The sequence below is a fragment of the Fundulus heteroclitus genome, chromosome 20 (genome assembly GCF_011125445.2).
Source record: "Fundulus heteroclitus isolate FHET01 chromosome 20, MU-UCD_Fhet_4.1, whole genome shotgun sequence".
NCBI lineage: Eukaryota > Metazoa > Chordata > Actinopteri > Cyprinodontiformes > Fundulidae > Fundulus > Fundulus heteroclitus.
The window spans coordinates 10,653,378-10,676,544 of record NC_046380.1 but is presented as its reverse complement, the minus strand read 5'-3'; the positions used below and the strand labels follow the sequence as shown (position 1 = coordinate 10,676,544).

The 23,167-nt window shown below is 39.6% G+C and overlaps 1 protein-coding gene across 2 annotated transcripts; it reads left to right on the top strand.

The window, feature by feature from the left end:
• On the top strand, positions 1 to 22,712 carry si:ch211-286o17.1 (hematopoietic progenitor cell antigen CD34). 2 transcript variants are annotated; one of them, XM_012865150.3, is made up of 8 exons: positions 1 to 213; positions 13,205 to 13,267; positions 13,969 to 14,189; positions 14,727 to 14,810; positions 18,139 to 18,259; positions 18,511 to 18,563; positions 20,441 to 20,590; positions 21,354 to 22,712. In XM_012865150.3, the coding sequence occupies exons 1-8, from the start codon at positions 129 to 131 to the stop codon at positions 21,540 to 21,542; spliced, it is 966 nt and encodes a 321-aa protein (XP_012720604.2). In that variant the 5' UTR covers positions 1 to 128; the 3' UTR covers positions 21,543 to 22,712. The 2 variants fall into 2 exon arrangements, with proteins under 2 accessions (XP_012720604.2, XP_012720605.2); XM_012865151.3 differs by having other exon boundaries at positions 3 to 213; positions 13,208 to 13,267.
• The last annotated feature ends 455 nt before the right edge of the window (positions 22,713 to 23,167 follow it).

Genomic DNA, 23,167 nt, shown 5'->3' with positions numbered 1-23,167 from the left:
CCAGCCTGTCCCACTCTTGGTAAAAGGAAACCCTAAACTGCTCTGGCTCCACCAGCTTGGCCCTTTTTCTCTTACTCTTTCTTCCCTCTCTTTTCTCTCACTCCCGCGTGAGTGCACTCAGGACGAGAATGGCAGCATCATCTGGACAGAGAACAAACGGGCCCTCCAAAACGCTGGCTGTGGCTTTGCTTCTCGTCGGCCAACTTTTGAGCGGTAGGTAAAAATTCCCGATGCCAAGACGGTCAATTCTTAGGGATTAAATAGCCATCCTTAGGGATAGGGAGCCCCCAGACGGGTGGGGCCAGAGCGGAGTAGTGTTTGTTTATACGGTCAGTGGAATTCAGGTTTTAACTCTACAACTCTTTTGCTCTCTGGAATCCATGTGTTCACCAGCAACTCAATGAGAAAATTATTTTATGTTTCAAAAAGAGTTTAGGAAATAATTTTGTCTGAATACTGTGAAAGAAAAAGTTGCTTTGAAGAACAAATTTTAATTTTTCAAGAAGTAATTTAAAATATATATTTTTTTAATTTACATAAAAGGCAAAGTGAGTTATCACAGATCATTTGTAATGATATCGATCTAAAAGTTACTGTTTTATCTTGCTAATTTCCACATTAAAATATATATTTTTTTCTGTTTTACACATTTCTAAACCTTTGCTGCCTGTTTGCTGTGTTTTTATTGAACTGTTTTCCCGTGACCTTCAGAGAAGTTTGAGAAATGTGTGTTTATATTTAGCTGAATGTAATGCGAGGCCAGTCGATGCATGTGGGAGAGAAGGGCGTGGAGCTCGGTTGTTAACGTGCATCTCAAATGTGGCCTAGCTGATGCAGGGGGGACAGTTAGCAGCAAAAAGGATGTTAAACTGGGCACACAAAGAACACGTCGCTTACATGAACATGCAAATTGTTGTTTTAATGTGCATCTTCTTCTAATAGGATTGAAGTTGAAGGAAATCATTTCAACAAAGTGTTGAGAGTGAAAACATTTCTTTCTAAATTGAAAGATTCAATTTTATATGAATTTTATTATAAGTCTAACCAACTAAAAGACACATACAAATCCTTCAATAAACAAAAACAAAATTGGTAAGAGACAAAATCAGCTACAACCAAAACCGACCAGAAATGCCATACTTTTAAAAACATTTCTTCAAATGTCTGACTTATAACTTTTAGATGAAGCAAAATCTGCATTTGGCATCACATTAAGCGGCCAAGTTACTCCTTATATTTCTTCCAGTGGCAGAGGATCAAAAAGACTACCCACATAAAGGATAAAAAGACCCCGCCTATTGCATGATGTCAGAGATGTCTTAGACTTAATAGGAAAGAGTAAGGAGATATAGAAAAAAAATAGTGCTGAGGAATGAGGTGCAATTATAATATAGTCTGCAGTACTCTGTTGTGGCTGGAAATGAAAACACATTGCTCTCCCTAATTCAATCCCCCTGTTATTTTCATGGAGGGTAGGTTTACGATAATGAGATCATCAACCAAGAGAGGCAGCTGTGTCTGATTTGTATAATAAAGCTGCACGGATATAATTTCAACCTACGGTTTCAGAATCGAAGGCAGAGAAACCTGTATGATATTTCTGCTAAAAGAGACCAAAAAAATATATCTTTATGAGCACTACAGTCAATGCATCTCCCACCATGCGACACGCCCCATCTAAATCAAACGTGTGTAAACAATGCTGAATAGCAAAGGAGAGAATATGAGATGTTAAGGGCAACGTATCAGTTTACTGTGACTGTACATGTCGCAGGTGTTTCCTCAATAGTCTCATTGGGAAACTGAGAAGCTACCAGAAGAGATGAGGGAATCATATTAACTTAAGGTGGATTTACAGTACAACTTCACTGGGATGAAACCAGAGGAGATCCTCAGATGTTACCTCAGAAAACTGAGGAGTTTTTTGTTTCAGGGACTGATGTGATCCGTTTTACCGATACCTACCCCTCTTAAGATCCAAGTTTAAAGGACAACCTAAAACTCTGTGTCTAAAGAGAAACCCTCAACAGATCCACGAAGGCATCCTGAGGTGACTTTTAGGTTAGAAATCTAAAACGCCAAGCAACACCTAATTAATTCTTCTGAATTTAGCAGCTTTTCAGCCAGCAATCTTTTTGGCATTTCAAAAAAAAAAACATGCATCTGAGACATATGTTAAAGGGCCTATATCATGCAAAATCAACTTTTTTCTTTAGCCTTTTACCAAGTTATGTATGTAGAGCGGTCATTACGGCCCCCTCAATGAAGTATCTCCCTTGACCTTGCCCCCCCCCCACCCCCAACACATCCAATGAGCAGCGTTGTGAGGCAAAGTTGAATAATTTCTGCTCAAAGTTGAAATGAAGTGGCTCTTTTAGCCCCTAGTCTGCACAGCGACAGCAGCTGTTTTTTAAGCTACCGCGACTCTAGGGCAACCCCACCAGGGGAGAGGTGGCATTGCGGTGATGGCAGGCGTCCTTCTTCTGAGTTGGTAAAATAGCTCCAGAAGACAACTAATATTTCATAACAAATGAATGCTCCATACTGCGAAAGGCAAAATTTCATCATATCTATGTCTATAGTTGAGTTTAGAGAGCATGATATGGAACCTTTAAAACATATCGAAAAAAATACAAATTCATTAGAGGCCGTCCAAAAATTGTAGTTTGGACGACAAACAAATTTTCCTAAGTGAGGTTTTATCCACCACTTGAAATACAACACATTTACTTAGCTAATTACCTCCAAACTGAATAAGCCCAACCTCCAGAAACGTTATAAGAAATAATCTAACAAGAACTCTTGAACATAGTTCCACTTTCACACCAGGTCCAGGTCATAATGCAAATTATTTTTACAAGATAAAGATTGTTTTTAGAAGATAAAAGATTTGAAGAAATTTTCTTCAATCCACTTTAACGTACTGCAATAATATTGATTATATATCTCTAATTAATATCTACTGGCAGGAGGTCTCTCAGAGTTCTTTTGGTTTGCTCAGGGGTCATTGAAGATACATAATCAAATAGAAAAGTACCTCAGAACCCCACTCAGTGGAAAGACGGTGTTATAGAGAGTCATAAACTAGAGAGCTTTGAGCACCACATGACTATTTTTTTATTTAATTAATAAAAATACTTAACCAGCGAGGAAAATAAACCTCAAGTAGGCTACTTACATTTATTCAGGGGTATAAATCAGTTTGTTTATGGGAACAAAATGCAAATCTGGGAAATTGAAAAGCATGGATATGAAATGAAACTATAAAACACTGAAGGTACGAAATAACACAGAGCCTTTCCAAACACACAACAACAGGTAGTACAGTTATGCAGCGTTTGAAGCAAAGTTTTGCTTCAAACGCTAACCCAAGTGTGGGTTATCTTTGATTGAGTTGCCGCTGTTGTTGGTTGAGTAGTTTTGTTCCACTCTATGAAACCAAGTCTATAATGAAGCTCTAACTCTATTGAAGTAAAATTGAGATGTAAAAATATAAAAAAAATGTGAAATAGTTATTTTACTCACTAAATTAAATTATTTGTTAAATGTTTTTTCCAGCTACTCCCCCTGAGATTTATGTTTTAGAGGTGAATGTGTGAACACAGTATTGGCATTTTTACTATTTAGCAAGTCAGCTTTAACTTGTTTGGTTGCTGAAGGTTCATGGACTAAGGCAAACATCTTCTGAATCCACAAGTCTCTTATTTTATTATATTCAGATGACAACCCTCACTAATGAGCAACGATTAAATCTGTGCGTTAGGAAATTGAATAGAAGCACAAATGAAACACCTTGTTTAAACTGTTTCTGTACTTCATAAAAAGAAGATTTAGATGGAATAAGGCTGGTTTGCAAGGTGCTTACATTTACTTTGTTATTTAGGACATATTTAGGACATTTTTGAGCAGCAAAACTTTAGCATGCGTGAGGATGGTACATAAGCCAGCTTCTCCACTGCCTACACTGTGAAGTGGTTTAAGGAGGTTCTCTAGTGAAGCAATGAACCCTGCCCAACCTCACTGCCAACCCCTGGGCATGTAATTATGTAAATCATTGTTTTCATAGCTCGCATTGAAGTAACAGATGTACCGAGGAATTACAGAGGCAATGTCAACAACATTGTGTTCATTCCACTGCATGAGGGAAAGGGCTCATAATGTGCCAAGCCGAATTTCAGGGTCAAGTCAGCCAAGCACACATATGGATGCAGACAGAAAAACACCCAAACACCTTTAAAAAAAAAACTCTGTTTATGTCTTTTCAGAGTAAATGTTCATGTCTTGGAGTTTGAGATAACGAGCAACAAAACAGGAGCCGACATTTTAAGCTGATCTGCAAATTTGATAACGGCAAGGGGAAGAGAACGGAGTGCCCCTGTATCAGATAGCAAATATCCAAACTAAAAGCATAGGAATGGTGGTGATTATTGTCCCAAAAGTGCAGAAAAAGTCTCGGAGCGTTCTTGCTCGACGTCATGTTTATTGCTCCCCCCCGCCTAAGTGAGCTCTGGTAATTACTATGTTTTATTCTCTGATTTTGGGAAAGATACAGGTCGACTAGAATCCTTTCTGGACATAATCAGTGTGGAGCCTCCTGAGCAGCTGCTGCAACCCTGCAACAAGATCCCCTCCCTATCTAGCAGCACGCACTCAAAGCAGACAGGCTCATTCAAAGATAATGCACAAGGCAGTGAAACTTTAGCAGTCAATTGTAAGTGTTTGTGTGTATGTGTGTGTGTTTGAGCAGGAGAGGGGTGGGGGAGTGATAACCCCCCCACCCCCCTCACTCCAATTGAAAGCAGATGTCATGTTTCCTGATTGTGGTTCCTTAGAAACAGGCATCACGCTCTTGATAAGGAGCTGCGTTGGCCTCAGGGTTGGGTCGGGTGAATTCTGCAGCTGGGCAGGCGCGGGGTGAAGTCAACTCCGTCTTTCTGGCCTGATTGAAGCCATAAGACGCAGTTGGTTCTCAGCCATGAGAGAAGAGTGCTGCCATTAATCGCCGTGACAGGAATGACAGGGGAGGGGCTGAAGGAGGGGCGCGGGGAGGTGGTCAAGATGGCGGGGTCAGCGGCCTGTTGTTTCAAAGAGGGTAGGGTTGCACAGCATGTTTAACCTTTACGGGACCGTTCTCCAATGTCACATTCCTCAGCACACAAATATAGACTGTTTGAGACCGGTGACGTTTTAAATCATAGTGGCCGCTCTTTTAAATGAAATAACTCTCGGAATAGCTGGGATTTAAGATAGCTTGGACACGTCCGCAGAGATAGTTTTTAGCGCTATATATAAAAAGCGATCAAAATAATGATGTTAATCTAGTTTTTACGGTTTGGTCACTTTTACTCTTAAGTGAGGGGAAATACGATTTCAGAGACACTGATATAGACTAAATACCTCTGAAGGATGTGCCATGCGTCTCGCCCAATGATGGCTGGAGAAAAGCATACAACCCCCGCATACAATGCAAGCCGTGTAACAACTACATACATTCTGTTACCTTCATACGGTTGGATTTAATGAAGTACTTTTAGAAAACCTTAATTGAAAATGCGGGGTGCAGCATTGTTGCCTTGCAGGAAGAAGTTCCTGGGTATGAATCCCGGTTTGGGGTCTTCCAGTATTGAGCTTGCATCTTCTCCCTGTGCATACATGGGCACTCTCCAGGTATTCAGGCTTCTTCATAGGTGAATTGCTCAATCTAAATTTGCTCTTAGGTGTGTGTGTGTGTGTGTGTGTGTGGGGGGGGGGGGTGGTTCTTGTACTTGCAGCTGAGTGAGAAATTTTTTTTGCCCATTTTACTTGTAAAGTGAGGACTTTGATGTTTTCTGGGCCACAGGTTAAGTTTAGGGCTAAGGTGTCAATTAGGTTTAGGTTAGGGTTGGGCATAAACCCGTAAAGGTGAGGGTTAGGTCTAGGGTCAGGGTTGGGCCATAGAAAGGCCTGACGATGAATAGAAGTCATAGCATGGTCCTCACTACGTACATTAAACACAGATATGTGTGTGATTGTTTGTCCTGGATGGTCCTGGATATATTCACCAGTCCACTGCAAAATATTGACATTGTAGTTCATAAGCCTGTTGGTAAATAATTTGGTTGGCATTTTTAGGAATTCATAGTTTATCTTCACTTTCATATTTACACATCCTATTCTTTCATAATGATGCCATTTGGCGAGGTGCATCCACCCCGCTGCAGCAGAACACCCTCACAACGTGATGTTGCCACCCCCCAGAGGTGATGGCGTTCCCAGGCTTGCAAGCTTCCTTCCTTTTCCTCCAAATACAATGATGGTGATTATGGTCAAACACTTCATTTTTAGTTTCAGACCACAGAACACGTCTCCAAAACAGAAGACCTTTGTTCCAGAGTGCATTTGTAATTACATTTGAATAAAAGCCACATTATACCAGATGAAGGGGGAAAAAAAACAGATTACAGTGCAACTGTCGTTTGTCTTTTTAGCCGCTTTTGGAGTAATGGCTTCTTCCTCGCTTAGTGGCGTCACATAAACTGTTATTTATCCAGATAAAATCTTTTCTCTAAGGGGGACCTGGCAAGACTGCAGCACTTCTACACTCCTGCGGTAGAAGAAAGTGATAGAGAAATCCCTAAAACATTCCCCCTTTCATTACTCGGGCATTCAGCAAACACAAGTTTGATAATCCAAACCTATTTAAAACAGGAACCATTTAGGCTGAGCTAATGTCAAACTTTGACAAGAGAGGCTGTGTCTGTTTTTATAGATCTTATGCAAGTAATTGGTTTCAACTGTTTAACAATGAATGGTAAAAAAGACGATAAAACATTTAAGACATGTTTACTTTCAGCGTGATGAATTAAACCTACTCAGTTCATATAGTAAACCTCAGAAAGAAGCACTCTTTTAAAGCAGAGAACCGGCTGTCATGTTGTAACTTTCACAAGTTAAAGTTAGCCATAAAGGTGCAAGTAGAGACACGGTCACAAGGACTTTGACTTGGTGGTCCATTAACGCGTTCAGACCATTATCGCCTCACTATGTCCAATTATGATGCCCCGTTTTTTTTTTTTTTCTTTTCCCTGTAAAGCACCAGTGAGGGTCTTGGACCCTGGGGGACATAACACCACTGAAGTTTCTCAGACATGGTGCAAACATTGGTCCCAGGTGATTCCATCACAAGTTGATGGTATAAAAAAAAAAAAAAAAGAGGTGTGAATGCATAGAATTAGATCCAACTGCTCAACCGAGATTTAAAGGAGCTGTGAGATGTATTTGTTTAGCTGTCTGAAAGCATGTGCTTCTGGGGCCACATTTAAGGATTCCCTGCTGGTCTGAAGTGATTTGACACAAACATTGGAGTTACCAGTGGGGTTTTCACACTTTCCGAAACTCCAGTGGAAATACACTCTGACACAGTAGGACGGGGAAATCTAAAATGATGTAACAGCCATTGGTGGGAATATGTTGAGGACATTTTTATGGTATGAGAGTTTGGCTTTTCCTTTACTGAAAGACATTTTTTTTTATCAGGGGTAAAATGGGTAAGGCCCTCCAGTTTTTACCCAAGTACAATAATTGCAATTTCTCAATGCTATCATTAATGTAAATTTAAACAATCTCAGCTTTTCTGTGGTTTTCCTATGTGTTTTAAGCACAGAAATCAGGCAGACTTCAGAACATCTTATTGGAAATCTGAAAAGCCTCTTAAATTTAAGAGGTCACTCTTGTATTCAGCTAATATATAGTTATTTCCATATTTTGCCAACATTACCTTGACCCCAAGTTACATAGTGAAAGAATAAACCATGAATGTTAAGGGGGACAAATAATGTAAAATTCCATTTTTTAGCCGTTTAATAGATTGTTTTGCACTTGGAGTTACTAGGAGTGCAGCAAATTTGAATCTAATCTTTCCAGTTCTTGTGTAGATATTTTTAGATTATGTTTGGGTCATACTTTTCAATCTGTTCAGTTGTTTCTATTCTTTATTATGTCTTTTTTAAACAATAACGTCAAAGTATTTGCTGCAGAACTGCTAAACAAGGTCATGGACTTCCGGCTTACCGAATCTATGAATCTGCCATCTTTATTTATTCATTTATGGATTTTGTAGTCCAAGCTAAAATATGCCAAAGCTACAAGTGGATAAGTTAAAATGTTTGGTCGCTGGGTGTACTAAACAACACAATTCATTACACTGTCCCCAGTGTACGACAAAAATGGCCAAACAGGCTGGAATGCATCACTCTACCAGCTGTAGGGGGCGGGGTGTGAAGTGCCTCATTTGCATTTAAAGAGACAGCACCAAAACAAGCTGCTCTCAGACGAGCCGCCAAACAGAGCCAAAAGAGGGCCTTGTAGAATAACAATTACGATGAATTCAGACCAAAGCATTACAGTTCCAATCTATATACAACACAACTGAATGATTTAAATGTGAAAAAGAAGGCATTAACAACCATGATACATCTCCTTTAAAATAGCTGATTAACATTAATTAGCTGTTAATTTATGGATCCTCAAAGACAGTGAGTCTGTTAGCTGAAAAACTGATTCCTCAGACTTTTCCTTCATAATAAAAATGCTTGATCTTCTAAAGTGGTTGCAGATAAATATGAATTTTAAGTTGTGGTTGCAGGCACAGAAAGGAGAACGTACAGATAGTATAATTGGGTGTTTAGCCATGAAACATGTCCTGAGACAATTTTAGAGACAGCTTTACAGGTAGTAACTGACTGAATGCAGTTGCCATCTCTTGGAGTCTGGCTTTATGTTACAGAGTTATGTGTAAAGTGTGAAGTCCCACCTTCATAAGCGCTTTGGATTAGCTGTGCGTGTCAGGGCTATGGTAAAGAGAGACGGAGAGCTGGTAGGGAGAAGGGTGTGGAGCAGAGTGCTTGTCTTCTACATTCCTCCATCTAGGGTCCCAGGAGATGAGGGGGGTGGGGGGGTGGGGGAGGTAGGGTGGAGCATTTCCAGACCACAGCCGACACACAGAGGAATCTGGTGGGAAAAATATTCAGGAGAGCAATGAAGTCAGGGCCAGCGCCAAATAACATATGGAGTCTGGTGTGATTTAGAGAGTTAAAGTCCTGTTATGTTCACACAATATCTGCAAGATGCTTGCCTGATGATTGCTACCATAGCTGTGTCAAGCACTGCAAAATAAAAAAGGGGACTGAAAGAAAAGTCTCCAAGGACATAAGGGTCAAGGTCAAATTTGTTTGTATAGCAATTTCCAGCAACTCATGCTGCACAAAGTGCTTTACAAGGAAAATCAGCCAAAAATGGTAAAAAAGGCATGACAGTGCAGCAATTGGGATAAAAGAGCATTAAAACCAAAACATATGACAATAAACTATAAACACAAAACCTTTGAGCCAATGTGTGCTGAAAGCCAGTTCAACTTCAAATGTCTTCAATAGTGATTTAAAATGCTCCAGAGTTTGCATGAATTTAATACCAAGAGCCAAGATATTCCAGAGTCTGGGACCTGCCACAGCAAAAGCTCTGTCTCCTCGAGAAGTAAGTTTAGATTTAGGAATGGATAGAATTAGTTTTGCACTAGACATCAAATAGACCTCACACAGGAAGCAAAGGTCCTGCAAAGACTGGAGACAACCTACCAATGTTACCATCTCACCTCACGTTAACACAAATGCCACCTGCTTAATACAGGCAACCATAAATAATTCAACTGAATAAGACGCATTATATGATTTGGCTGTTATGAACCCTAAAACCAGCAGTTTGGTCTGGATTTAGTCAGAGCAATGCAATGACAAGTCATATCCTGATCTTCGTGAATTTATTCATACAAGCATTTATCTAGTTTACTGTCGGTCAGAAATGCTTGTTATGCAATAACAATTGATTGGTCATTTCTGGTCCGAGTCTTGCTTTTTTTAATGTCTGAGGCCAAATGTGCCTATACTGTCTTGTGTAAAGGTTATAACTTGGTTTTACAAGTTATTTAAAATGATATCATAACATTATTAGAAATTTCCTAGACATAGGAAATAGTGTGAGAATGCACAACACTCTGCCAGGGTTTTTGTTGTAGCTATACAGGTGCAAATTAATTTCCAATTACTTATACCAAAATCATCAGACTATCAGATTTGGAATAAGTCCCAAAAATCTGTCCCAGTGTATAATAAGAGACTTAATTTGGTTAGTTTTGCCTTGGAGTCAAGTAAAAATCCCCTGGATGAAAGATTAGAGAGCAGAAACTAGATGTGTAAGAGTCAGCATTGTGGCTGTCTTGGATATCACAGTTGTATGAGAAAACCTAATTTACGTTTGACCACCTCACCCACTTTAAACTGTATCCTCTCTGGTAAAATAAACAGACCGGCCACCAAGAAATGGAGGAGGAATGGCAGCTGCAAACAACACGCTGGTAGAAGAAGCCTAAAAAAAAAAACTGCGTCATTGGGAACTACTTAAAATGCAGAAGACCTGGAGATATTAAGCATCTGTCTGTTAAAAGGAAAGGGAACGTTCATCAATTTGTACCACATCAAAAGGTTCCTCATTAAAAACATGTAATTATTGGCTTGGAGATTATTGAAGTAATGAAAAACCTCAAACGGACATTTAATGTTCCTACAATGTTCTTTACTAATGCACTAATTTTTTAATCTGTTTTTATGGCGTCCAAAAGCTGGATGAGGAACCTTTGAAAATGGCACAAAGCAATCATAGCAGGAAAGGACTTTAGATATGTGGCAGTTGAACAGGAAACAGTCTCATTGTACCTGATGTTAAAAAAGGCTACATGTGTGCTTTTATTATAGGAATATAAACGCACTCCAGAGTATCAAAGAACGATTTAACCAGAGATGTCATACTCTAGTGTGTTTTCTGTCAACTTAAACACACTGCACTGGATAGTCACTAACACAAAACACACAAGTAGACCCCCAGGAGATTCTGGCCCTCAATGGTAGACACACCGTTTGCTCTGTGACACCTGTCTTTCACAATGATTTCCCCGAGAAAGCAGCCGGGTGTGTGTCACCGTGCTGTCCTCGTGAAAAATCCACCTATCTCACGTCAAAAAAAAAAAAAACAGAAGAAGGGATGACAGATAAAAAGGGGACTCCAGGAGGGAAGAAAAGAGTGAATTTGTGGAGGTCAAACACCTTGGTGTGTGGAGCAAAATCTCTTTATCAAGGAAAAGCCTTTTCAGTCATCAAAACCAGAGAAGCTGTGAGGATCCACAGTATGTGCTTCATCTGAATAATATATTTTTTGACTATAGAAGTGAGGAACTCCTCGAAATAATAAAGTAACAATCAAAGCAGAGCTGAAAGACTCCACAGTGACCCTCAGTAGAAATATTTTCCACAAAGTAATGCATCTTTGATCATGATGCATATAGAGTTGTCCTGTCACCATATTTTTCAGTTCAAATGGGTCTGGTTATTTTTTTTTTATGCCTGATAGTATCCTACACCCAAAAAGAAGAGAAAATACAGAGAAGGTTAAATAAATGGCAAGTTTCCTTTTGTCTGAAAGTAAATACGGACTGACGTCATAAAAGTCTAGATGTAATATAATCCACAGAGTAATATAATCTACGGAGACAAGCCACGATGGGCATTTTTTGACAGTGAGGTAATGCTGTTTTCGTGTCGGGCAGAGTGAAGGAAAACGGGAATGAATGCTGAGGATCTGGTTTTACTTCTGGATACAAGCATTTGAGATAGGACTGAGAAAATCTCAGCATTTCTGACCTCCGTCTCATTAGCAGTCATCGCAGGGTGTGGTGGCATATTTTATTAATTAGTGAAGAAAGTCAAACCCGACCCTGAGGCAAAAAAAAAAAAGTTTCAAATTTGGCAGCTGAAATATTTCACAGCAGGAGAAAAACAGAACAAAAACAAAACAAGAAAAACAATCCGCAGCCCCTGACTGCAATTTAAGAATGGTCCAAGTTTGGCCGGCCAGGATAGGCTGTTGATGCAGATGGTGCCTTAAAGAAATTTAAGGAGGAGGATTTTCACAGACAAATTATCCGTCCGTCCGTTGTCTTCCGCTTATCCGGGGTCGGGTCGCGGGGGTAGCAGCTTCAGTAGGGAGGCCCAGACGTCCCTCTCCCCGGCCACTTGGGCCAGCTCCTCAGGAGGAATCCCAAGGCGTTCCCAGGCCAGCCGGGAGACATAGTCCCTCCAGCGTGTCCTGGGTCTTCCCCTGGGTCTCCTCCCGGTGGGACGTGCCCGGAACACCTCTCCAGGGAGGCGTCCAGGAGGCATCCTGACCAGATGCCCGAGCCACCTCAACTGGCTCCTCTCGACGTGGAGGAGCAGCGGCTCTACTCTGAGTCCTCCCCGGATGACTGAGCTCCTCACCCTATCTCTAAGGGAGAGCCCAGACACACTACGGAGAAAACTCATTTCAGCCGCTTGTATCCGGGATCTCGTTCTTTCGGTCACGACCCAAAGCTCGTGACCATAGATGAGGGTAGGAACGTAGATCGACCGGTAAATCGAGAGCTTCGCCTTTTGGCTCAGCTCTCTCTTCACCACAACGGATCGGTACAGCGCCCGCTTCACAGCAGACGCTGCACCAATCCGCCTGTCGATCTCCCGCTCCATCTTCCCCTCATTCGTGAACAAGACCCCAAGATACTTGAACTCCTCCACTAGGGGCAGGACATCCTCCCCAACCCGGAGAAGGCACTCTACCCTTTTCCGGTTCAAGACCATGGTCTCGGATTTGGAGGCACTGATTTTCATCCCGGCCGCTTCGCACTCGGCTGCGAACCGCTCCAGTGAGAGCTGTAGATCACGCTCTGATGAAGCCAATAGGACAACGTCATCCGCGAATAGCAGAGACGCAATCCTAAGGCCACCAAAGCGGATCCCCTCAACACCTTGGCTGCGCCTAGAAATTCTGTCCATAAAAGTTATGAACAGAATCGGTGACAAAGGGCAGCCTTGGCGGAGTCCAACTCTCACCGGAAACGAGTCCGACTTACTGACAGACAAATTATAATTTTTGTTATTCGGTAGTAAGTACTCAAAAAAGATTTGGGCCGACCCGTTTCATTAAATTTGAGAACTTCAATTTTCCCCATTGTAGGTCCAAGCATTGGATTTACAATGGATGTGGGTGTGTGATGAATGCTTCATGGCCAATTTTGAATCTGTGTACATTTCTACATTAAGTCCACCATGTGTTTCAAGCAAAGCTGTTTGTTGTTATTTCACAGCAGGAGTGACCGCACAGGACAACGTACGAGGAGACGGGGTCGTGAAGAATACTGAAGCTCCTGGTAAGATCCCAAGTCATAAAAGATATTTTAGATATATTGGACAAAATAAATAAATAAAAGAGTTTGGTTATTAGACCACTTGGGTTTTGTGGATCTGGTAAAGGCTTATTGAAAGTATCTCCTGAGGCATTCAGGGTTGCTGCAGGCCTAAGGGATATTAGACTCTGCAAGGGTTGCCCCTTGTTCTCAACTATGTTTTTATCGATAGGGTCTTAAGGTGCAGACATAGATTAGGGTGCCTGGTTTGTGAAAATCAGGGTCTCATCTTTTCTGTCTGCTGTAACGCGAAAATTAGCATCTTTTAGCCAGGACCTAAAAAGAATCACAGCCGATAAGCAGAAGACGATGGATCGATAGACAGAGTTTTGTTAATTTACCTTTAGTGGAAAGTAAAAATTACTTTTCTTATGATTTGTTTTAAATTATGCATGAGGTGAATCAGTCAATGTGAACAGATTACATTGTAAAAACTTCCTGATAAATGCAGCTAACTATTTATCTCATGAAGTATGCACTTATCTTTCAAAAGCTTAACATAGTTGATAAGCAGTAAGGGTAGAGAAATTAATTTGTTATCTACATTGGCTGCTTAAACAGATTTTCTTCAGATGTAAATTAAAACCCACTCTAACCTTTGAAAATGTGTTTTTGTCTTCTCTGGTTCCCACATTAATCACCAGATCTGCTTTTTTTTTTTTCAGCAACCACAAGGTCATCTGGCCAAGTGCCAGTTTTGCCCACGCTGGGGCCAAGTGTGTTTTTTCCACAGTCAACGGAACCAAAAGACGACGGCCCTCCCAGCGCATCAACAAGCAGCCCTGAGCTTTCACAGGAGACAACCGACGTGGCTCAGACAACCCTGCCTGCTGTACACCCAGACACCCCAGCACCTAATGCTGCCAGAGGCGACACCCCATCAGGGGTAAGAAAAATCATGGTCAAAAAGTCACTCTAGATCAGGGCTTCTCAAACTTCGTGGCCAGGGACCCCTTAGCAGCGGTAACAATTTTCCAAGGACAACTTTAGATTAAAATATATATAAATACACCTAATATTAGAGATTTGGTGGAGATTTGATCCTCATTCTCGATAAAGCCAAACTGGATGCTTCCTTATTTTCGCTGATTTGGCACTTACTTGATGAAGTGGACAGTTAAATATTTGTCCATTGTGTTAGCTCAACCCGACATCCTCAGCAGTGCTTCCTCAGGCCCAACAACATTTGCTTCACGGATCCCCAACCCCTGGTTGCGGACCCCCAGGGGTCCATGGACCCTGTTTATAGGGCCGGCCGCTGCTCTAGAGGGAAAATGTATATTTCTATGTATTTAAACATGTTAAATACAGTCAGCTCTGGCCTCAGACAAAATAGGTCCATACAACTTGGCTGATGGCACACAGCAGTCATAAGCTTACTGACAAGGAAGTGAGGTGATAAAATTCCTTCTTCTCTCTGCAGCCTGTAGATGTCGTGTGCGTGAGTAAAGAGGCCGTGGAGGAAAAAAATGCTGTTCTTGTGAAACTGAAGACATCCACCAACTGTGTAAGTATATAGTGATTTACAATCATGTTGTTTAACTGGGATATACTAAACTTCTCGCTTCCTCATTAACTGCAATGAAGGATTGTGCCTTAGCTTCATTGTTTCTCTTCCCTAGTTACCTGTTCGCTTCCCAAACTAAAGCTCAGCAGCATTTTCTTCTAATTTATTCTGCACAAGTGGTTCAGAAGCCAGGGACTCAGTGAAGCTGTGTGAAGATACATTCATTTCAATATCAGTCCAATTCAGTTCGGTTCAGTTCTACGGCGCCAATTCACAATGTGTCATCTTAGTGCACGTTACAATAAAAAAAAAAAAATCATACAGACAAATTTCAAGTCAAATACAAACATTCAAATTGATCCCAGTTATCAACAGATAAATTCAAGTTTATTCACATTTATATGTTATTGCAACTTTTGTACATTCCAGTTCATAGACTATTGTCACCATGTGTTACCATGGTGAAATTACCTTTGAGGCAGACCAGCTTAGGATGTACAGTAAATGAAAAAAAAAAAAAAAAAAAATCAAGTAACATGACACTTATGCATACCAAACTTAGGATTTACAGGTTTGTTTTTTTTCCACACAATTTCCTAGTATTGTTTTTTTTAAAGGATGCAGCTGTGAAATAAATCAGGGAGTCAGCCTCTTAAGAATAATTACCGTATTTTCTTAAGAGCTCCACATTGTCTAATGCGACACGCAATAGGGAAATAACATTATGAATGAGAACCTCAATTTGTGAAAGGGATGAAATAAAACTGGAGAACCCTGCTGCCGTTTTGTCTGATACTGAGGGAATTGAAAATGGAACCATTGTCTGATTCTTTAAAATTTTACATCATTACATCTACTAGAATTTAATTTTCTTTTATGGGTGGAGGACTCGGTTAAATTAAACTCAAACGTCATTAAAATGGTCAGAAAGGACATGATCATGAGGAAATACTATTTGATTTGATCGCACAAGGTCCACTATGATAGTATGGAGACACAAATGGGTAGGTCTGCAGATGTTTTAAGCAAAGAACGGTTGAGAATAAGATAGCGTTAAAGGCTATATTATAGATATGATTGATCCATGTTCTTAACAGAGCACCTCGCTCTCAAACTGCAGGTTTATTTCTGTTTCCTAAAGGTTTCTAAAGGTAGAATGGGAGGCAGATCTATTAGCTATCAAAATCCTCTCTTGTGGAACCAACTCCCAATTTAAGTTCATGAGGCAAACGGCAGACGGCAATCTGCTTTAGAGACTAGGTTTAAAACATTCTTTTTTTCAATTAATCTTATAGTTACAGTGGCTTATATTATCCTGAGCTATTATCTATGTATTTGTGTTGCTATAGGCCTAGGTTGCTGAAGGGCATAATGACCACTTTCCTTTCCTTTGCTACATTTCACCTCTTTACTGCTCACCAGTTTTGCATTATTATCCTCTGCCATCTGCTGAAAAGAATAATGACAATTGACTGAAATAAGATAACAAAGCTTAGAGGCAAGGCAGTTGGTGACAGAAACCAGAAACACGCGGAAGATTACGGAAGGCCTGACAACGAGTGAAAGTGAGCTGGCTGGATAAATAGGGAGGACACAAAGGGAAAGGCAGGTGAAGCAATTAACACAGGTGGAGGATATGAGGGTAATTAAGCAGAGAGAGAGAGAGAGAGAGAGAGAGAGAGAGAGAGAGAGAGAGAGAGAGAGAGAGAGAGAGAGAGAGAGAGAGAGAGAGAGAGAGAGAGAGAGAGAGAGAGAGAGAGAGAGAGAGAGAGAGAGAGAGAGAGCGAGCAATGGCATGGCTGGGACAGCAGGAAAACAGAACCTAACACAACTGTGGTGAATGAACAGTTGTGGCAAAATAAACCCACTACCTAAACTAAAGACAAGCAGGCAGGAAAATAAAGGTCAAACAGAAACAAGAATAAACTACTTGAACCATAATGAGCAAAAAAAACTAACTAATTCCAGGAACAAGGAGGAAGGACCCAAATCTACAGCTAATAATACTAAAGAGGAGAAAAGCTGAACCACTGCACGACCCCAGTAGTCTAAAAATAATCAAAACCCTGGGGATCATGACAATTTATTGCATAATCACTAAAGGAGGCAGAGGAGTAACTGAACTACTGACACACAGAGCAGGAGAGAGGAGAAGCCAGACAAATTCGAATAAAACAACAGAAGAGACAGAATGGTTAGCCGTAGTAGTGCCTAAGCTAGTGCTAAGCTAGCAACACCCCCAACATGCTATATGAAAAACTATATGAAACACAAAAAGCTCCCAAACATGAAGGGCAGCAACAGCAAACAAGTTTTTTTTCAACATGCTTATATGTTAGAATGACTCAGAAATGGCACAGTAAAGAGAATTTTGATTCAAATCAGGAGAGTCTGAAACATCAAACAGCTCCACCGAGTGCACCAGCTAAAAAAAAAGGAATTGGCACAGTACGCCTTAACCAATCAGCAACTGTTAGGCAGCTTGGAAAGTCCAAGACATTTCTGCTGCAAGTTCTGTAAACCAAGGGCACGGACTGTGAAGACAGTGGGAGGTCAGCACAATGGGTGGGCCCATTGCTTCTGTAGAGTATGTAATGTATAATGGCCTGGGGCAGAAATGTGGGCTTGTGTGTGAGTGTATGTTTCTGTTTAAAAAGATAGATTCCTCAGAATCTCAGGATGACAGCTTTGGGGTCTGCAGCTTTTATGGGGAGGTCTGAAGTTACCACATATGCTTTCTGTTAGCTTTAGCTTTATTTCAGAATGAGAACAAAATGCATTATTTATTTCTTGAACAGTGGGTACAAATTGCAAAAATCCTGAAGTTGTATATAGTCAACCAAAGAGATCAAACCAAATGCATTGTTCTGTATGAAATATGATGTTGTCTATGCAAAAATACATTCAGCTCTCCTGCAATAAATCCTGCTTTAATTGCTGTCCACCATGGCTCGATGCTGTTTGAGGAAGAGTGAATGCTACTAGTCAAAGACCTTATGCAATACTTGGTTTCCTTAGATAGGAAACTTTTGGACCCGCCTGTCTGTATGATTTGATTGAATTTAACTTTGTAAAGTGCCTTGAGATGACATGTGTTGTGAATTGGCACTATAGAAATGAAGTTGAGTTGAACTGAATTTATTATCTATATTTTTAAAACAGCTGGACCTTTAATAGGAGTGTTCCTGTCAAGATTCCCTAACATATGCATATGTGTGCATCCTTAATGTATAGCAATAAAGGTCATTTTAGATCCCAGTAATTTAAACTAATCATAAAATGGGATAAAGACACCTCTAAAAACATCTTTTTTTTTTTTGTTTAACAGAAAGACACACAGAGGAGCATTACAAGTGTTCTTCCAGAACTGTGTGGTGAAGACTGTAAGCTGGAGCTCTATCAAGAAGACAACACAGATGGCGTCCTTGTTTCTGGGAAGTATGTAGAAGGTCAGTATTTTAGATAATTATAATGATAATCTCACCCCATAAACATTACTTTTCACCGTTTCAGCCAGAAATGAATATTTCTTACAGAAATATTTAGATATGTTTGTGTGTCTGTTCCTACTAAACCTGTGGTAATACCATCTGGATTACTGCAAATAATACCAATGCTGACCTTTCATGATTATCCCCTCTTTGCTGTGGTAATAGAGATTAAACCGTCTTTGTTTATTTTCTTTCTTTACTTTTTGCAGATGATTTGACAGGCATGGTAAACAAATTCAACAATGACAACATAAAGGATAAAGTAAGTGACACATTTTTTTTAATTGTACTTGTAAATCCATTGTTTATCCTTTTAGTAGTGCTTTATGCTTATTCAGCTCATCTAGTTCAGTCATACGTGTGTCATCTTTTTTATTCAACCTCTTTCCTTCTGGTAAGACCAAGGCACAGCCAGAGAAATTCCACATGTCTAACCAACACCGTAAATTACACCATTTACTATGAAGGCTCTGTGAAGGAGTCAATTTGCTTGACTCAGCCAGCTAAACTCTGTGGTTGATTTATAATCAAACCTGAAATACAAGGAAAAGGGAGAACAGTCCTCTAAGCCTGGAGATACTCTCTGAGGCTTCACGTCACCAGACTGACAGCTGGTGTTAAAAAAGAAAAGCTCACAGACGAGCTACATGGCAGCGGCAAAACATATTTTCATGCTCCTTGGGACCAATTTTGGGTTATGGGTGTGTCCATCTTAGCAATTTGCATCTTTGCTTTCAACATACCGAGCATTTCCCCCATTACTCCATCGTGAACTAATCTAATAAGCAATTTCCATGTATTTAGACACATTTAACTCTAACATGGTATGCATAATCATTGATTGCAGTAGGAACAATTAATGAAGAAAAAATTATTCCCTTTTTTTGTTTTATTTTATTTATTTATGTATTTTGTAGAGAAGGTAAGCTACGAAAATTATATGAATATGTATAAATGTGATTATATATATTCGTATTTATAAATAAGACTAAACATTTACTGTTACAATAAATTTTACATTTACAAGCTTACAGACTTTTCTGTAGTATTGTATATAATGGCCTTTTATATTGTGTGACTTGGGTCATGCACATTAATTTCTGGCAGACAGAACAAATCTCGTTCAGTTTGATATTTGGATATTTTCATACTTGTATATAATTGTTTGAACAGATAAATGTCACACTTTCGGGCATCTGGAAAATTCACCAAGAGTCCCAGAGGTCTGCAGATTTCCTTCTGATATCTTTTTGAATTTCTGTTGATTTTTCCATGACGTCACAGTGGGAAACTGCTTGAGGCGTTGCTCCAAATCACATTCACAGATGTGCCTACATTTTACTTAAATGTTGTGAATTAAGCCATCAGAGGGTTACAATGCCATGACATCATCATAAAGGCAAATTCTTTAGAGGAATAGTGATTTTAATGTTTGAAAATGTTCTATATATATATATATATATATATATATATATATATATATATATATATATATATATATATATATATATATATATATATATATATATATATATATATATATATATATATAAAGTTGGACTTCATAGATAGATGCAGGCTTAGGGGGAAGAAAATGAGCGCTGGTTTACACAGATGGGATAAGTGACAGCTTATGCAAACATCATAAAAACTGTTTTCCTTTGGGTATTACAGGGACTGTGATGAAAAATAGAAAATAACAGCCATCTATCACTTCAACCAAAGTAATCAATAATCTTTACCATCTAATAAAATAGTTTAATCGAATAAAATGCACCCATTACGTTGAAAGCTTTGGCCACAACCAGTCGATGCCCAAAATTTGGGTTAATCATTAGTTATTTTAAAGTTCACCTTTATTTCTAAATTTCTGACTTAATATATTTTTAATCTCAATGAAACTTTTTCCAGTCCCAGCATTGAAAGTAAAGACAGACGTTCAAATCTAAGATGCATTTACTTTGTTACGGTTTCATTCAAGCTGGCAGGTGTGAAAGAGAAAAAAACAAACAAAAAAAAAAAACAGTATTTTGATGGTTTTCTTATTTTCACAAAAACTCAATAAAGTTTGACATAAATGTCATCGTTGGTCATTCGCTTAATTTACAGTAGTTCAATTGAATTGTTTTTTTCTGTCAGACGAATGTCCAGGAAGCCATTCCTCGCTGGAGGAAGAACTCAAAGTTGGTACTGGTTGCCTTGCTGCTTACCGGCCTGTTGCTAGCTGCGCTGCTGGTTGGATTTTATTACTTTAAGACACACCGCAAGAACTCCAAAGGCGTCAGACTGGTGAGTTGTTTATTGGTATTGCAGTGTTTACACAGCCAAAGCCAATCATGCCTGAGCCGCTTCAGTTTCCACATTGAACCTGGTATCCTCTTCCACAAAATTAGACAAAATGTTACAATCATACACACACCATCAGCAGAAATGTAAATTAATATTGTTGTATTTTATCATCTCAAGTAAACCGTGCAAAGAAAGTGTTTATGTGGAAGAAGCAGGGGAAAAAAACAACACGTGGATTTAATTTTTCTCACCATCCAGTAATTTCATGACTAAAGGGAGGGCACGCTTGACTTTTATGTGACGCAAAGCAGCATCGACTCCTTCAAAGCTGTTTTTTTTTTTTTTTACTTTAGCTTCTTGCCAGAGAGATGCACATGTTTTCAGTTTGTTTTTTTTCTTATTATGTGACATCATCTTCTAAAGCAGTTACATATGGAGGCACGCCCGTGAGGTTGTTCTCACCGACCTTATCAAATTTGTGGCCTATGGAATGAAGTGTAGGATAACTAAAACACCAATGCTAATATATACCAAGAACTTTACAAGATTCCCCATCTATGAATAATATACGCTTTTTAACCAAATAACGTGTTTCAATAATGTTTCCAAAAGTCAAAGTTCTCAGTGAGAGTACTCAAAGCTGTATCCCATAAACCTCTAAAACAAATGCAAAATCCACTTTCCACTCAAACCTGTCTGCTGTAGTTTTTGGCTAATCCAACATAAGCTCCATTCTAAAGCTTTGCCTCTGCTTTATCCTTAGGCTGAGTCTTTCCAGGTGGACGAGGAGAACCAGGCCAACACCCTGGTTTCTGTGGCCCCGCTGCCTCAGGAGCCCGTTGACAAACCCACCGCCAACGGAGAGTCTCCGCCTGAGAATGGGACGAACCCCACCGCGACTACCAACGGACACTCCGCCGCCCAGACCCAAGTGGCTGACACAGAGATGTGAATCCCCCCCGACGTTGTTCGACGTCTTAGCGTGCCGTTCACCCGCTAACCTCTCTGTTCACCAGAGGCAAATTCAACTTGAATCGATCACCAGCATTCACATCTCCACCTGCTCTTGTACCCAACCAGCAAGACTCCACATGAAGATGCAAACGATTATACAAACGATGACTTAGTGCCTGTAATGTGAAACGTGTGGGAACACTCACCTCTGCAGATGTCACCAAGAGCCTGACCATGCTGACAGAGGGACTCGGGGTTCATAGCCATTCTGACTTCAGTCTTATTGTGACAATATTTGTAGAATCATGAAGTCATGCCAAATATATGTCGATGTCGGACAAAGAAGCATAAAAAAAAAAAAAATCCCTTTGTACTTCAATCCAAAATTGTGCTGAAATGAAACTTGTGATGCCTTGCAGCTGAAAGAAAACAGTCTTTGTGTTAAAAAAAAAAAAAAGAAAAGGACAGACACGTTTTACTGCTTGTTTCAAATCCTCCGTTGCCGCCTTCGAGAGTATTAAAAAGTCAACACAAACAGCGTTTTTTTTTTTTTTTTTTCTTTGAACGCATAGATCATCTTAGTATTATTGTGCAAAGAGCTGGATGGAAAACAGCATGGTCTTTGGTTTTACTGTGGGATGAATTTTGTTCTAAAGGTATATTTTCTTTTTTTTTGTAAATGTGAGTGGAAAGTCGCGCGTAGTTCCTAACCTCTGCAGCTGACCTTTGGTCAAAACTCATTTTAAGACAGGATCCAAAGTGCATTTCTATTTCGTGCCAGTGTGGTTTTCATTATTGTATATTTTTTTTTGTTTTTTGTACGGCGAATTTACATTTTTCAACTTTTACTACTGTTTGGGAGAATTATACGGAACATTAGCTTGTTTACATAACAGACAGGGAGCTAAAAATGCCTGCTGTGACGTTCTTTCACAGCTTACAGCGGATTTAGATTTCCGAGGAGCGTCTTTGTCTGCTACTTTTTGTAAAACATATTTTCTACTTCAGTGTTAAGCCTTTTTTTTTATTTCTCTTTCATGATGGGCTCTATGTATAAATATGCTTGCCTTCGTATTCATAAAATGTTTTTGTTATCAAAACCCAGGTTGTTATCTTATTAGTGCTGTGTTGACTCGAATGATCAATAAAAGTAATTGTACTACCACAAGCTTGAGAAAAAAAAAATTTTGGTTTTATGATATAAAAGTTAAAAAATGGACACTAACCATAAACCTTATATCATGTAATCTACCTTTATGTTAACCTTATACCAAATCTTTTACTAAGGGGCCCTAGCAAACACAAAAGGGAGCAAATTTAGGTCTCTAAAAGACAAGGAATGAAGACACGGTAAAATTTGCATACACCCTTATTTGTAAAGATTGAAGAGCTAAGACGTAGTCTGTGTTTTAACATTCAAATCCACCTTTGTTTAGCTTAAGCAAATTTGAGGTAGATTGACGTGTTTTACCTGACTTCACTTTAAAATTGGGGGATGCTGTATATCTCCATACTGTGGTCTCCTGAATGTAAACAATCTAACGATCAAGATATTTTTGTGCTTAAAATGGGATAAAAAGGAGGTGAATTTAGATACTCAATCATATTCAATAAATTAGAATA

Coding starts and splice junctions, on each gene's coding strand:
- si:ch211-286o17.1 (XM_012865150.3), top strand. CDS start 129: ATGGCAGCATCATCTGGACAGAGAACAAACGGGCCCTCCAAAACGCTG. Junction 14,190..14,726: donor GAGGCGACACCCCATCAGGG/GTAAGAAAAATC, acceptor TTCTCTCTGCAG/CCTGTAGATGTCGTGTGCGT. Junction 18,260..18,510: donor TTCTGGGAAGTATGTAGAAG/GTCAGTATTTTA, acceptor TACTTTTTGCAG/ATGATTTGACAGGCATGGTA.